This window comes from Lepisosteus platostomus, chromosome 2 (genome assembly GCF_059453375.1).
Source record: "Lepisosteus platostomus isolate fLepPlt1 chromosome 2, fLepPlt1.hap1, whole genome shotgun sequence".
Taxonomy (NCBI): Eukaryota; Metazoa; Chordata; class Actinopteri; order Semionotiformes; family Lepisosteidae; genus Lepisosteus; species Lepisosteus platostomus.
Genome location: NC_142612.1, coordinates 59,875,286 through 59,889,156, shown reverse-complemented (window position 1 = coordinate 59,889,156; position 13,871 = coordinate 59,875,286). Strand labels below are relative to the sequence as shown.

General features: G+C 42.6%; 2 protein-coding genes across 2 annotated transcripts; one reads left to right on the top strand and one right to left on the bottom strand.

Moving 5' to 3' along the window:
- Positions 1 to 567: 567 nt before the first annotated feature.
- Positions 568 to 6,020, top strand: mrpl44 (mitochondrial ribosomal protein L44). Its single transcript, XM_088610591.1, has 4 exons — positions 568 to 782; positions 1,819 to 2,287; positions 4,396 to 4,574; positions 5,505 to 6,020. The coding sequence occupies exons 1-4, from the start codon at positions 610 to 612 to the stop codon at positions 5,674 to 5,676; spliced, it is 993 nt and encodes a 330-aa protein (XP_088466717.1). The 5' UTR covers positions 568 to 609; the 3' UTR covers positions 5,677 to 6,020.
- LOC148676656 (transmembrane 4 L6 family member 20-like) lies at positions 5,949 to 11,235 on the bottom strand. Its single transcript, XM_088610606.1, has 5 exons — positions 11,092 to 11,235; positions 10,534 to 10,819; positions 7,546 to 7,611; positions 7,143 to 7,294; positions 5,949 to 6,714 (listed from the first exon to the last, which is right to left on the bottom strand). The coding sequence occupies exons 2-5, from the start codon at positions 10,714 to 10,716 to the stop codon at positions 6,438 to 6,440; spliced, it is 678 nt and encodes a 225-aa protein (XP_088466732.1). The 5' UTR covers positions 10,717 to 10,819; positions 11,092 to 11,235; the 3' UTR covers positions 5,949 to 6,437.
- Between the last annotated feature and the right edge of the window lie 2,636 nt (positions 11,236 to 13,871).

The window sequence follows — 13,871 nt, the reverse complement described above, 5'->3', positions numbered from 1 at the left end:
CTTGAGGACTACATTTTAAGAGCTCTTCTCTAATTAAATTATGGATTAAAATTATAGTCCTTGAGCTTTTAAATTATTTTTAGTAGTAAGTGGACTGTTCCTTAAATATTTTTTCTAAGTACATTGGTGTAGCTCTGCTATAGAAGAAACATTTCCTCATAACATATTTTAAAAGCATTCTGATATTTGATGATAAAATACTTATAATACAATTGGGTAAATGTAAGATTCCTTCTCTTTCCTGTGAACTTCTGTTTCAGCTAGCTTTAACCTTAATCCAGGTGGATGCTGCACATTGGTGGTGGTGGAGGGGAGTCCCCATTACCTGTAAAGCGCTTTGAGCGCTTTCATTTCTTGTGTGAGTGGCAATTGTATCCATCATGAAATTCTGCTCCAAACCACAAATACTCAGGAATATATACATTATAGGTAATCGGTAATGTTGGAGTACATATAAGTTAATTGTTTTGTAACGTCACAACTTAAAATTTTCTTTTTTTTCAATACCACATAACGAAAACCGGATTAGACGTAGCCGGAACTAAACTTCTTATGTTCTTGAATGTAGTAGGGAATTGTATTGGTGGTGCACGCTGTTACTGAGACGTGATGTCTGTTTTACAAGCGGGTCGTATACTATCTCCTTTAGGAGTCCACTTCCACAATGTGTGTCGGAGTGTTCTCTTCATGCAAACGCGAGATAAGAAGCGATGGATGAAATCGTATATGTTTTTGATGGAAAGAAAAAGAAAACTTGAAGGACCACCGCCACCAACTCCCCGGTAAGGCACACTGTGTTTCCCGTGGTATAGAGATCGCGTCAAGGCCACTGCCGTCTCTGATGTTACAATGGTGTACAAATGTTTTACATTCCCTATAAAGTTTTTCGTTGTGTTTAAATAATAAACACAGTTTAAATAAAGTGGTCACATTATTTAACTTTATTCAAAGGGTATATTTGGGACAGTCGTGACTTCTGATGTTGTTAGTGTTTTCCAGACTGCTATGTGTAAGGTGTGTAGTTTTAATTTCAGAAGCATACTGTGATTAAATTCCATAATACACCAAATGTCAGGTGAAACAGAATAAACTGCTTGTGCAGTTATTACCATTAAAACTTCAGTATCATTTGGGTTACCTCAGAACTCGATCTTTCATGTAACAGCAGAGATGTTTATAGTTATAGTTTGTGATCCATCCATTGTCATGAGTATCAGATTAAAAGGAAGAATCGTGTCATTGCATCACATATTTTAAACTATAAACGTTTGCGCAGTATCCCATATCCCAGTATTTTCGACAGTATTTGCGCTTGGTCGCATGGGTTTCTTGAGGTAGTTTGCTTCCACAGTAGATAATGTAAATTTGTCCTCCTAACTTAACAATATTACGGTTCCGATGCGTGGAACTGTCAGATGAAAACTAAATCACCTTTTTTATTTAACATAAGTAACTGGAGACTTAGTGGCACAGTTACAGTGCTTCACGGATGCAATCTTTGCTGCCGCTCACCTATTAAAGAGCGTTTTGCAGGTAGTTATTTCATGGTCGTAGTATACTGTTAATGCATTTTCTGCCAAGCTTTCGCATTTTATATTGCTGTGAAAGTTAAAAGTACTTATTTCAGTGGTGTTTATTATCCCCTTTTCTCCTGAAACCGCATATGTATGCGAAAATAGAATTTAGGTAACAAATATGTATTTTGTGTCGTCTACAGTTTCTGCAGAAACTGGAAAGGAAACAGAATATCTCCTCTCATCAGTGTAAAGCATAAATCTGTGTCACCTGCTTGCAATAACTATTTCATGTTTTTGTCAGCTCTCGCCAGCCGAACTGGGACTATCATGCAGAAATTCAAGCCTTCAACGCTAGGCTCCACGAGAATGTTTCCCTCGATCTCCTCAAGACTGCCTTTGTTAACCCTTGCTACATCCGGTCTGAAGAGCTGAACCGTAAGGAGCTGGGTCTGGATAAGGAGGCCGTCGCTCTCAATCTGAAAAGCAACGAAGAGCTCAGCAGCCAGGGCCTGCAGTTCACTCAAAGCTACCTTGCTGACTGGTGCAGAGGCACCTACCCAAGCTTGCCAGCAGAGGGCGTGGGCGCCATTGTGAAGTATTTGTGTGAGCCGGACACCGTGTGCCATGTGGCAAGGAATCTGGCTGTGGAGGACCTCACACTGAGTGCCCAGTTCCCTGTGCCAGATGATGTGCTGCACAAGACCTTTTTTGCTGTGGTAGGAGCACTGCTACAGAGCAGCGGGCCACAGAAAGCTGGGTATTTTAGCCGGGTACGTTTTTTATTTAAAAACAATAGTCTCATCTTTACTTCAGAAAAGTCTGAGCTGTGCTTATGCACTAGAAAGTACTCTTTGTCAATATTCAGATCTTCCTGATGCATTCTTTAAAGCATTTTATTATGGTCCCTTTTGAAGCAAATGGTCTACTGATATACTGCTGTGAAAATGAATGACTAAAGCATAACCCACGCTTCTACAGGAATATGTCAACTCTTTGTTAGCCAAGCTGTACTGCAGAGGCCGATATTGGTCCTGTGAAGCAGACCTGCGATATAAAGATAAAGGGGGTGTCTGCATCAACTGTCTCACTGCACAGCCTGCGAATAGGCGATTTTGGTGTGCAGTCTCAGATAAAGTGGTCACAAATCGCAAATGTGCAACTGTCAATTATTGTGGTTATACTGTATGTATAAACTCTGAGCAAAGTCAAGGTTAAAGGTATTTTGGACTTTGAATATTGATTTGTTTTTTTATTATTCGTGGCTAGCTGTGAGCTACATGAAGGGTTTGTGTGTGTAAGTGCTAAATAGACTCATTTGTAAGAGTGCTGATGATGAGGTGACTTAGACTGTTACATATTAATGGGAACCAGTATGGACCACTTACCAACACAACATGGCCTTTGTGAGCTCGGAGACTGGACGTGGTTGCCTCTGGTGGACTTGCCAGCAGTCGATCTGAGTCATGTTTAGTGATTAATAATTGCTTACACTTATGTAGCACATTTCTGGACACTCCACTGAAAGCGCTCTACAGGTAATGGGGACTCCCCTCCACCACCACCAATGTGCAGCATCCACCTGGATGATGCGACGGCAGCCATAGTGCGCCAGAACGCTCACCACACATCAGCTATCAGTGAGGAGGAGAACATAGTAATGAAGGGATTATTAGGAGGCCATGATTGGTAAGGGCCAATGGGAACTTTGGCCAGGACGCCGGGGTTATACCCCTACTCTTTTCAAGAATGGATTTTTAATGACCACAGAGAAGGACTGCAGTATATTATATTTTTACAGCATTGTGTCCCTATCACTACACTGGGGCATTAGGACCCACATGAGCCACAGGGTGTGCGCCCCCTACTAACACCTCTTCCAGCAGCAACCTTAGTTTTTCCCAGGAAGTCTCCCATCCAGGTACTGACCAGGCTCACACCTGCTGAGCTTCAGTGGGCTGCCAGTTGTGAGTTGCAGGGTAATATGGCTGCTGGCTAGTGATGTGTACAGATAGAGTGTAGTACAGACATGTAGAACGAAACGCTCATTGAGACGCAGGATGAAGTGTGATGGTCCGGGCAGGAGTGTCTAGTCGCTACAGATCTCTGCTTGTAGTGTTTAATAGCCACATGATCTCTTGGAGCTACACACTGATCAAATCCCGGGACACCCCATTCTGGTGGGTCAGCCTGGCGAGATGGCACATGTCCTGATGCTGCCCATGTCCAGCGGCCTTCTTGCAGGAGGAGGATGTGACAGCTATGTATCGGATGCCCTGCTCGCCAGGCGTGAGCCCGCTTTGGCATTTGTAGGATAAGCAAGGACAACATCTAGGGCTTAGGAAGCCGTGAGCAGGAACATGTGTGACGAGGCTCGTTGAGATAAAAGGGACAGGAGCCCACAAGATAGCATCTGTCTGGAACCTGGTGCAAAGCACCTGTCACAGATGTGCAACTTGTATTGTTTCTAACTGTGGTCAGTCCGTATAATGAATTCGCCCATGCCGTGTCTGTTATATAAAACACCAGTGCACCTGTTACAAAAGGATTGTCATTTTCTTGACAATCACCTTGTAAATTTGTTGCAGTTATCAGTGATAATGTTTTGTTGGGTGGCACGGTGGTGCAGTGGTTGCTATTGGTGCCTCATGTCTCTAGGGTTCAATTCCTGGAGTGCTATCTGCATGGAGTTTGCATGTTCTCCCCATCTTCTTGTGGGATTCCTCTAGGTGCTGTAGTTTCCTCCCACAAGTCCAAAAACATGCTGGTAGGTCAATTGGCTTCTGTAAAATTGGCCCTAGTGTGTGTGTTTGTCTCTGTGTGTGCCCTTCTTAAAAGAAGATACCCACAGTGTATTAAAGCATTGCCTTGTTCTCCGCAGGATTTCTTAGTAACCCAGCTGATTGGCAAAGATCTGTTTGAGCTCTGGAGGGTCATTAACCCAATGGGTCTACTGGTGGAGGAACTGACCCGCAGGAAGATCTCTCTCCCAGAGCCCAGGATAACAAGACAGGCCGGGGCCAGCACTGTGCTTCCCCTCTACTTCGTTGGGCTGTACAGGTCTGTATGAAAATAATTCAGGTTGAATTTCAGTTCAGTTTAAAACAAAAGACCCTTCGGTGCTTCCGTCATGCAAACACTGGTGTTTGGAGGCCAGCTTCCTCATGCGCATTTCTGAACCTTCCTGTATTACATTTAGCAGTATCTTACAGATAAGAAACGACTTTCCTTTGGCAGCACGGGTTAGCTTGTGCGGTATACTTGCATTGTATTAAAAAAACAACAATCATCTCTTTTTACTTCCTGTACCTTCTTAAATTGCCATCTGGGGAGTAATCCTGAGGTTAAGGAACAAGGTTGGTGCTTTGAGCTTCCTGCTTTGAACTTTAATTCCTGACTCTGCCACCAACACACATGTGTGTAACCCCGTGCCACTTTCTTAACTTCCTTGTGTTCTGTCCCCTGGAAGAGATGTCAGATTGAGGTCATTTTGTAAGAGTTCCATAGCAGAAAGATGTTGATGCCTGCACCCCTTAATCTCTTTAAGCACATTGCTGAAAGGCTTCCTCCCAATCCCGTGCCTGGAGGCCCACACACCTGCTGGGACTTGTTCCTACAAAGCTTTGATACGGAATTGAAACTTTGATTGACTTCCTACTAGGATTACAACTCTTTGACAGTTTTCAGCTCTTAAAAACAGGCTGGAGGTTGCCTTCTTATCTATTTCATTGCATAAGTAAAATCGCAAGCGTTTGCGTAGCAAAGGAATTATTCCAGTCAACCCCTGCAAGTTCCATTACAGTTTCAATTAGGTAATTAGTTGATTGGCTGGAATGAAAACTGGCAGGCGTGTGGACCTCCATGACCAGTATTGCGAACCCCGGCTCTAATTGGCGTCCGATCTCCACAGAAGGCGGGGTTGTCTCGCAGGGAACAGTGTGGGCTGTTTCGGCTTCGTGTATCGTGATCTGGTCCCTGTCGTATTTGCAGTGATAAGAAGCTGATCGCGGAGGGACCCGGTGAGACCATTCTTGCTGCAGAGGAAGAAGCAGCAAGAGTTGCACTTCGCAAGATCTATGGCTACACAGAGAATAGGCGCCCCTGGGACTTTTCCACACCAAGAGTGGAGACAACAGCAGCCCAAGCCATCGGCAGCAGTTAGACAGCCGATAGTGCTGCAGCTGTACTTCGGCTGTATAATAATCATCTGTTCCATGTGGAGAGGGTGAATGTGCTCAGGTCTACGTTATTTGTAAATGGACACAAATCTGTTGTCTGTTAAGTCTCCAGTTTTTTTCAAAGGATTAATACCGATCTTGTGAGTTTCTTGATTGTTCACTGATATTTGTGAGAGCGTTCAGATTTTTTTAAAAATACACTTCAAAATGATCATGAGCAGATGGTGGGTGTATATTAACTGGAAGGCAGTGTGTTCAAGTGTACTTCAGTTTTATTGTCACGGATATTCCCATTCTGTAAAACATTAAATAGAACAACGAAAGTGAATACTGATTTTTTTTTTAAATAGTGCAAAAATAATTCCAGGGGTAAGAAACCAGTAGGCAAACACTGCTGTATGATTAGGATTTCAGACAAGAAGCGGAGAGATAGGTCTCAATGGGATTTTACCAATCATGGTACTGAAAAATCGTCGCCTTGCTGAAAATAAGAGACTGGGGATGACACAGGTGAGACTTTGTTTAAAAAGGCCTTTTAAGTGGATATACCTCTCAAAGTCTTTTAGTTTTGAAAACTGTTGTAACAAAATGTTTTAATTTAGGGAGAAAGTCTTCTTTTCTTGGGTTTTGGCTAGATGGATGTTACTGTCAATGGAGTGATTTCTTTAACAGACTGTTTTTCTGAATTCTAATGATCAATGAAGAAGCCCATGTTAGATCCTAGTTAAATTGTGTAGTTGTGTGATTAAACTTCACGGCCTCTCCTCCTCTTTGAGGTGCCGCACAAGCATCCACAGATTCCTGCCACTATCTGCAAAAGACTAAAAATGATTTCCAGCAGGGCCACAACACTCAATCCGGAAAAGGTGATGAGGTGCAGATTTACAATCTGGCTCTCGTCCAAGTTCGTGAATGAGTGCCCTAGAGGAACCCAGGTCCCGTTTCCCTCTCCTCCAGTGCTGTTATGGCAGCCGTCGAACTGCAGATACCATCCAATGTCAAAATTCAACGCGGACAAAGAGCTGGAAAACAGGCCCCAGACAGTTCTTAGACAACAATGAACGGAATCAAAACTTTGTAAGGCTCAACATGTGGCCCTTCCAGTCCAGACTTTTACAAAGAGCTCCTTATTTACTTGTGTCTATCCAGTCAAAAGCATTCTGGGGCATCCTGCAGTCACAGCCTAGATGGGCCAAATTTGTAACCTTTCTTACCTTATTAAGTGACCATCAACAGAGTCAACGTAGTTAACTATAGTGCTGGTTGTATTGTAAATCTGGAGCGGAGCAGATTGGAATGAACTCAACCAACTCAGATCAGCTGCTGTTTTCCAATGAATGCAATAAATATTGGTGGCTTCATTACCACCTAACCCGCTAATATCATATCAACCGAAATTTAGAAATGTTGCAATTTGTGCCGGATCATTTTAATTGTAGATAATCCTTACCTGATGTTACCTAAACTGAAAGTGCAAGAAGATAATCCAGCATTGGGATCCTGGCAAATGAGAGGACCACTTGCAAGGGCGATCAGCGATATCAGCACACAGTAAATGGCACCGACGATGCTGATTATACAGAAGAAGGCTGACAGAAGCATCTGGGAAAAAAAACAAAAGTGGTCTTCATCATCCAGAGGTGTGGTACTAGAAGGAATCGCCTGAATTTCGGGATTAGGGACTCCTGTCACACGAAACTTGTGTAGATCATTTACAGCACTTGAGTACAAGTTACTGTAGAAGCGAGTGAGTCATCAGCTAATTGGTCTCCAAATAGAAACTTAAAGTTCACCTTTTAATCATGTGGCGACACGGTCCTATAATTATCCTCGTGAAGAAACGGACACCTTACCCCAGTTCGGGAGTTACAGCTTCCCCTCTTTTTTGCAGCAAAAGTCATTGCTACTGCAGGCAGAACCTATCAAAGGGGAAAAAAAACAGAGTTTGAATTGTTGCTTTTCTACGGATTAATGCTTTTGTTGGGAGTGTTTTATGATTGTCTCTGTCTGATTTTATTTTCTGCTTTATCTGTTTTACAAAAACATATCCAGTTCCATCAGCCTTTGATATTGTTTCCTGGTTTGTGTGAGCCACAAAGCATGCAGGACTGGAGTTTTGCATGCAAGATATTTCCAGCCCAGATCTTGTGTCACTGTTGACAGGGATTGTTCGGCTCTCCACAGAGCCGGGAGACCAGGCCTGATGAATCCGGCTCCTGCAATGCAACACGATCCTGTCGGCTGTTTTGAAGGAATTCAGTCGGCCGTCTTCATCGGTGCTTAGCCTGTTGTGTACATCTGACTCAAGGAGCTCTGAGACAGATCATGTGCAAAGAAAATGATGCAAATGGCAACATGTTCTTTCGGATGTGTCAGAAACGTGGGCTTGGTGATGCAGTCTGTCTGTTGCTATGAAGCCAGACTACACTTCAGAACAGAAGAACAGTTACAAACGAGAGGAGGCCTTTTGGCCCATCTGGCCTGTTTGATCCCAGGATCTCATCCAGCTGTTTATGTGAAAGAAGCCAGGGTGTCGGCTTTAACAACATGGCTGGGTAGCTTGTTCCACACCCTACTCCCACAACCCTTTGTGTAAAGAAGTGCCTCCTGTCCTGATTGGAGCAGCTCATCCGGATATTTATTTGAAAGATGCTGAGGTATCAGCTTCAACATCATGGCTGGGTAGCTTGTTCCACACTCCCACAACTCTTTGGCTAAAGAAGTGCCTCCTGTTCTCAGTTTCAAATGCACTTTCAGCATATTCATTCTACGCAGGGGCACACAGCAATAAAGTTGGCTTTCCAGTATAATGCTAATGGACATGGAGTGGGGTAACTGTGTCCTACATTTTATATAAAGATCATGTCTTTTTGAAATACATGAAATAAAGAAACTCGAAGGTTCAGCTTGTCTGTTATTAAGAGGAACAGAGTTCTACAGGTGAGCAGCACGACAACGAAAAACTCTAGTTCTAACTTACTTCCCAGATGGGCTAAGAGTCTTCGGGTTTTGGTCCAACATAGGAAGTCAAAACACCTTAACACCCGATTAGAAGTATTAACTGTTAAATAGTACGACCAGTTAAGCAATTAAGAATGTTTGGCACACTGGTGCAGTGGTTACCATTACTGCCTCATGGCACTGTGGTGCATAATCTCCCCGTGAGACTTCAAGTGTAGTGTAGTGTATTTAATCATAAACAGTTTTTTAGTGCTCTTTTCATTGCTTACATTTACTGTGACTAAACAGCTATTAACAGGTAATCAAGATTCAACGAACTGACAAAGGTGGGAGTGACAATATATCAAACATGCCCACAATGAGCTTTTTGTCCTGCTGCAGAGGTCTAGTTGGTTGCATTTCAGGCAGGTATGTGAAAAAGACAAATTCCTAATACAAGAAATTGTATATGGCCAATAAAATTATCTCATCTTAAATCTCATTCAATGCTTTACAAGCTGACAGAGAATTTAAAAACATGCCCCCAAATCAATTTCAACTGAAACTGAAGTCAGCTACCGTTTGATTATTAACTCTGGAGCAAAATCAGAATGAACAAGGCTCCCCCAGAAACAAGGTTAGGAACAATTGTATTTAATGGATGGTGATCATGATACTGATTTCTTTCTTTCAATTTAAAATTGCTGTAATATGAGGCGACATGGTGGTGCAGCGGTTAGCATTGGAGAGTTTGAATGTTCTCCCCATGTTTGTGTGGGGTTTCCTCACGCAGTCCAAAGACATGCTGGTGGATGAATACTTTTCTGGGAAAACTGGCCCTAGCGTGCGTGCGTGTGTGTGTTTGTGTGTTTGTGTCTGTCTGTGTCCTGTGATGGACTGGAGTCCTGTCCAGGATGTATCCTGCCTTGCACTCGTTGCTTGCCAGGATAGGCTCCGGTGCCCCTGTGAGGCTGTGACACTGAGTTCAATAAAGTGGTAAGAAAACTGACGGATGTGATATGTTGAGAATGTCTGGTGTGAGAAAGTCCTCTGACAGCTGCATTTTGAGGAGATGAGGAACTGAAGGGAGGAGCGGTGGCTCTGTGGCTAAGGCTCTGCGCCTGTGGCTGGAAGGCTGCTGGTTCAAATCCCACAGCTGGCAGAGGAATCCTACTCCGTTGGGCCCCTTAGCAAGGCCCTGAACCCCAACTGCTCTAGGGGTGCCGTACAATGGCAGACCCTGTGCTCTGATCCCAGGCTCTCTCCCTGTCTGTGTGTCTCAGGGTGAGCAAGCTGGGCTATGTGAAAAGATAATTCCTAATGCAAGAAATTATAAAGGGTTAATAAAGTGATATTATTATTAATAATAATCAAGCCATGAAGTTGGAGACCCTGCCATCTATGAGATCAGAAATTCTACAGCAGTCTCGTTGATCTCTGTTCAGTTACACCACAGCAGTTTATCGCAGATCATTCTTTCTAGATTAGACTTGCAACTTAATGCTTCTCATCATGAATTTCACTAATGATTAGATGTCAATGAAACAGACTCTGTTGCATGCATCTGTGGTGATCAGTGCTGTTCCCTCACAGTTCTTTGGCCCTGGATTTGATTCTGACTTTGAGCAACGTCTGTTAGGAATTTGCATGTTCTCCCCATGTGGGATTTTTCCTGATTTTTCACAACAACAGGGGGCATGTTAGGTTTCTTAACTAATATCTCTTCATTCTCCCTTTATGTGTGGACTGCTGTCCTGTCCCGGGTGTAATCCCAGCTCATCCCAGCTGGGCTTCAAGAATGGGCTCCACGTTGCCATAACCCTTAGCAGGAATACAAGGCTTCGTGATAAGGGATCGATGAATGAAGTAAACTCTTAACACAAATCTCCTCTGATACTTACAAGGATACCACCTCCCAAGACTCCTGGGAGCCACCACTCAAAGCAGGAGACAGGCTTCTGGAACAAGCGTCCGTCCATGGAGTAATCCGCACACAGCGGGAGCAGGTTGAATCCAATGGCGAGGATGCAGAGAGAAATGAGGAAGAATCCATTGCAGGAGGTAAACCCTTCACAGCAAGTCATGTTGAAGCCCCAGGAGACAGCAGCTGACAGGTCTTCAAATTCCTGAGAAGCATACAAATGCTTCACGTCTTCTTATTATTAACTCTTCCTGGTTAATCATTATCTAAAAAACAAACACTTCCTCTAAGGTGCCCAGTCAAGAGTCCATTTAAGAGGAAATAAATTCTTTAAGAAAATGCTTTGTTCATACGTGTAATGTGTGAGTGACTTGAAACAACCATTTGCAAGCTTACATACCGCCCTCCTTACCGGACGACATTTGATTGTACAACATTCAAAAGACACTTTTGTAAAGCATTTTTTAGATTATTTTTTTATTTTTACATAGTGGGCATCAGAAGGAACATCTTCCCAGATCGCAAAAATTTCACAAACCTGCTATTGGGATAAGGAGAGGGACATCAGTGCAGCCATTTCATTGCCTTTGTGTCCAGAATTCAATTCCAGTCTGGGATACCGTCTGTGTACATTTCCCCTGAGCTGTGAGGGTTTTTTCAAAAGTGCCCTGGCTTCCAGCCTGCGTTCCGAAGACATGTTATTAAAGTCAATTGGCATCTCTAAGCTGTCCCACATAGAGTGTATGTTCCCTGCCCAATCAGGGTGTCCGTTGCAGGGTTCAAGTTCAAGTTTATTGTCATTATACTCAAATACAGGTATATGGTCTAACGAAATGCTATTTAGCTAGCTCTCAGACGATAAGTAGTACAGAAAAACAACAATACAATTGTATAATAAAAGAAAGACAACAGGCAGTGTGCAAAAAAACAACAGGCAATGTACAAAACAACAAAAGGTAACAGGTAATGTGCACAACAACATCAGATGTGCAAAATCATACATCGACAGAATTAAATAAAGGATAGAAAATTATGGGGAGTGAGCTTTTTGACATGTGAGGTAGATTTCAAGGTGTGTTTGAGTTTTTGGTAAGAAAGAAGACACTGTGAGGTTCAGATTGTAGGAGAGAGAGGCTTGGAGTTTAATAGTCTGATAGTGCGGGGGTAAAAACTGTCTCTGAGTCTGGTAGTCCAGGCCCGAATGCTCCGGTGCCGTTTTCCAGATGGTAGAGGGTCAAACAGTCTGTAGCTGGGGTGTGTGGGGTCTTTGATGATGCTTTTAAAGTTTTTGATTTTTTTTTGCAATCCATTTATACGCCCCCACCAAAATAAAATGTCTGCATTTTCAAATGGTAAACAATGACACCAAGCAAGTGAAAAGAAACAAAAATTCAGAAATTATGAATACCCATAGCACAAATTATGCTGTGAAATAATAATAATAATAATAATAATAATAATAATAATAATTGCTTACACTTATATAGTGTTTTACAGGTAATGGGGACTCCCCTCCACCACCACCAATGTACAGCATCCTCCTGGATGATGTGACGGCAGCCATAGTGCGCAAGAACGCTCACCACACATCAGCTATCAGTGGGGAGGAGAGCAGAGAAATTAAGCCAATTCATAGAGGGGGATTATTAGGAGGGCATGATTGGTAAGGGCCAATGGGAACTTTGGCCAGGACGCCGGGGTTACACCCCTACTCTTTTCAAGAAACGCCCTGGGATTTTTAAAAACCACAGAGAGTCAGGACCTCGGTTTTCCGTCTCATCCGAAGGATGGCGCCTGTTTACAGTGTAGTGTCCCCGTCACTATACTGGGGCATTAGGACCCACATGAGCCGCAGGGTGAGCGCCCCCTGCTGGCCCCACTAACGCCTCTTCCAGCAGCAGCCTTAGTTTTTCCCAGGAGGTCTCCTATCCAGATACTAACCAGGCTCACACCTGTCAGGCTTTCCTTGTCCTCTGATATGTGCAGCTTTATTGCATTTACAGTATTGGTTTGTGGAATTGCCCATATCTAAAGATTGCCAGTCAGCAGGAAGGAAAGTGATGTTCATTTTTAAATTTTATGGAATAGGCTGATAGGACTGATTGCACTGGTTGTGCAATCATTTACAACCTCACATGAGCTGACGTCAGGACTGGTGCATGTACCACATCAAAATGCTTAACTGGGTTGACAGAGCTAAATGGGTGGTATGAAACACTATCTGTGTTGCTTTGTCAATATCATCATATATGTCATAAAAAATACCCATTATCACATAGGACAGCCTAAAACTGCAATCAGTGATCAGCAAATCATCAATCATCAATGTTGAAACTATGGGTGGAACTAGATTTATATTTTGAAATCTCGAACAAGAGTGAATATAGCATCTGTGGTGATACAACATAATATGAAGAAACGAGTAGTTCTTAGAAAGATTTCCTCATCACTATTGAAGAAGAAAAATGACTCAGTTTCTTGAATATGATAACATTTCCTTATTTGTAGCATGTGGAAATTATATTTCCTTCTTTGATAATTGGTCTCAACATGCATTTTTTATGTCTTTCTGGTGAAAGTACAAATAAAACTTTTTATGGTGTTTACAACCAGGTTCACTCAGTTGTTGCACGATGACAACTATAAATTATTGACACGTGTAACGTAATAAAAATCTTGAGATTTGCTTTAGAACCTGCTGTAGTAAGACATTCCCTTTATTAAAGATACAGTTGCCTTACTTCACCTTGGCTCGGAGTCTGCTTAGAGAAATTACATTATACAGTCAATTTAAATAATTAAACCAACGATATTACTGAGAACGTTTGTATAACAAAAACTCGAAGACTCAAGGCCCTGCAGAGATCCTGGTCTTGAAAAACGAAGCATCCGGTTATTCCGAGTTTCCTGCAGTCATGTAAAATCCAATTCGTTCACCATGAATATTACAGATTGAAACTAAATGAAATGATAACGACAGATACTCAAAGGGTCTTAAACACCTGTGCTTTCGAGGTGGATGCGAGGAGCACCAGTAGCATACTGATTCAGAGTGAAGACTCGTGTCTTCACAGCCGGATCTCAGATGTTTCACAACGGCGTAGAGAGAAATACCACATCAGCATAACAGCTCTCAGTTCCTCCTTCTCACTTCATTTTTGAATGCAAGTTACAGTAAATTATGAGATTACTTTTGGATTAACTGATCATCACCACGTCAGTGCTGAACTTCATTTGAAAACGTGCAGTTCTTACATTTTATAACCAATTAATATGTATAATGGACAGATAACAAGTATGTCATAATGCAGATCACAC

What these genes read in the sequence shown, in the direction of transcription:
- mrpl44 (XM_088610591.1), top strand. Translation starts at nt 610, where the DNA reads ATGTCTGTTTTACAAGCGGGTCGTATACTATCTCCTTTAGGAGTCCAC. An exon ending in CCACCGCCACCAACTCCCCG is followed by an intron (nt 783 to 1,818) that starts GTAAGGCACACT and finishes TGTTTTTGTCAG; the next exon opens with CTCTCGCCAGCCGAACTGGG. An exon ending in TACTTCGTTGGGCTGTACAG is followed by an intron (nt 4,575 to 5,504) that starts GTCTGTATGAAA and finishes TCGTATTTGCAG; the next exon opens with TGATAAGAAGCTGATCGCGG.
- LOC148676656 (XM_088610606.1), bottom strand. Translation starts at nt 10,716, where the DNA reads ATGACTTGCTGTGAAGGGTTTACCTCCTGCAATGGATTCTTCCTCATT. An exon ending in TCTTGGGAGGTGGTATCCTT is followed by an intron (nt 7,612 to 10,533) that starts GTAAGTATCAGA and finishes CCCCTTTGATAG; the next exon opens with GTTCTGCCTGCAGTAGCAAT. An exon ending in GCTGTAACTCCCGAACTGGG is followed by an intron (nt 7,295 to 7,545) that starts GTAAGGTGTCCG and finishes TTTTTTTCCCAG; the next exon opens with ATGCTTCTGTCAGCCTTCTT.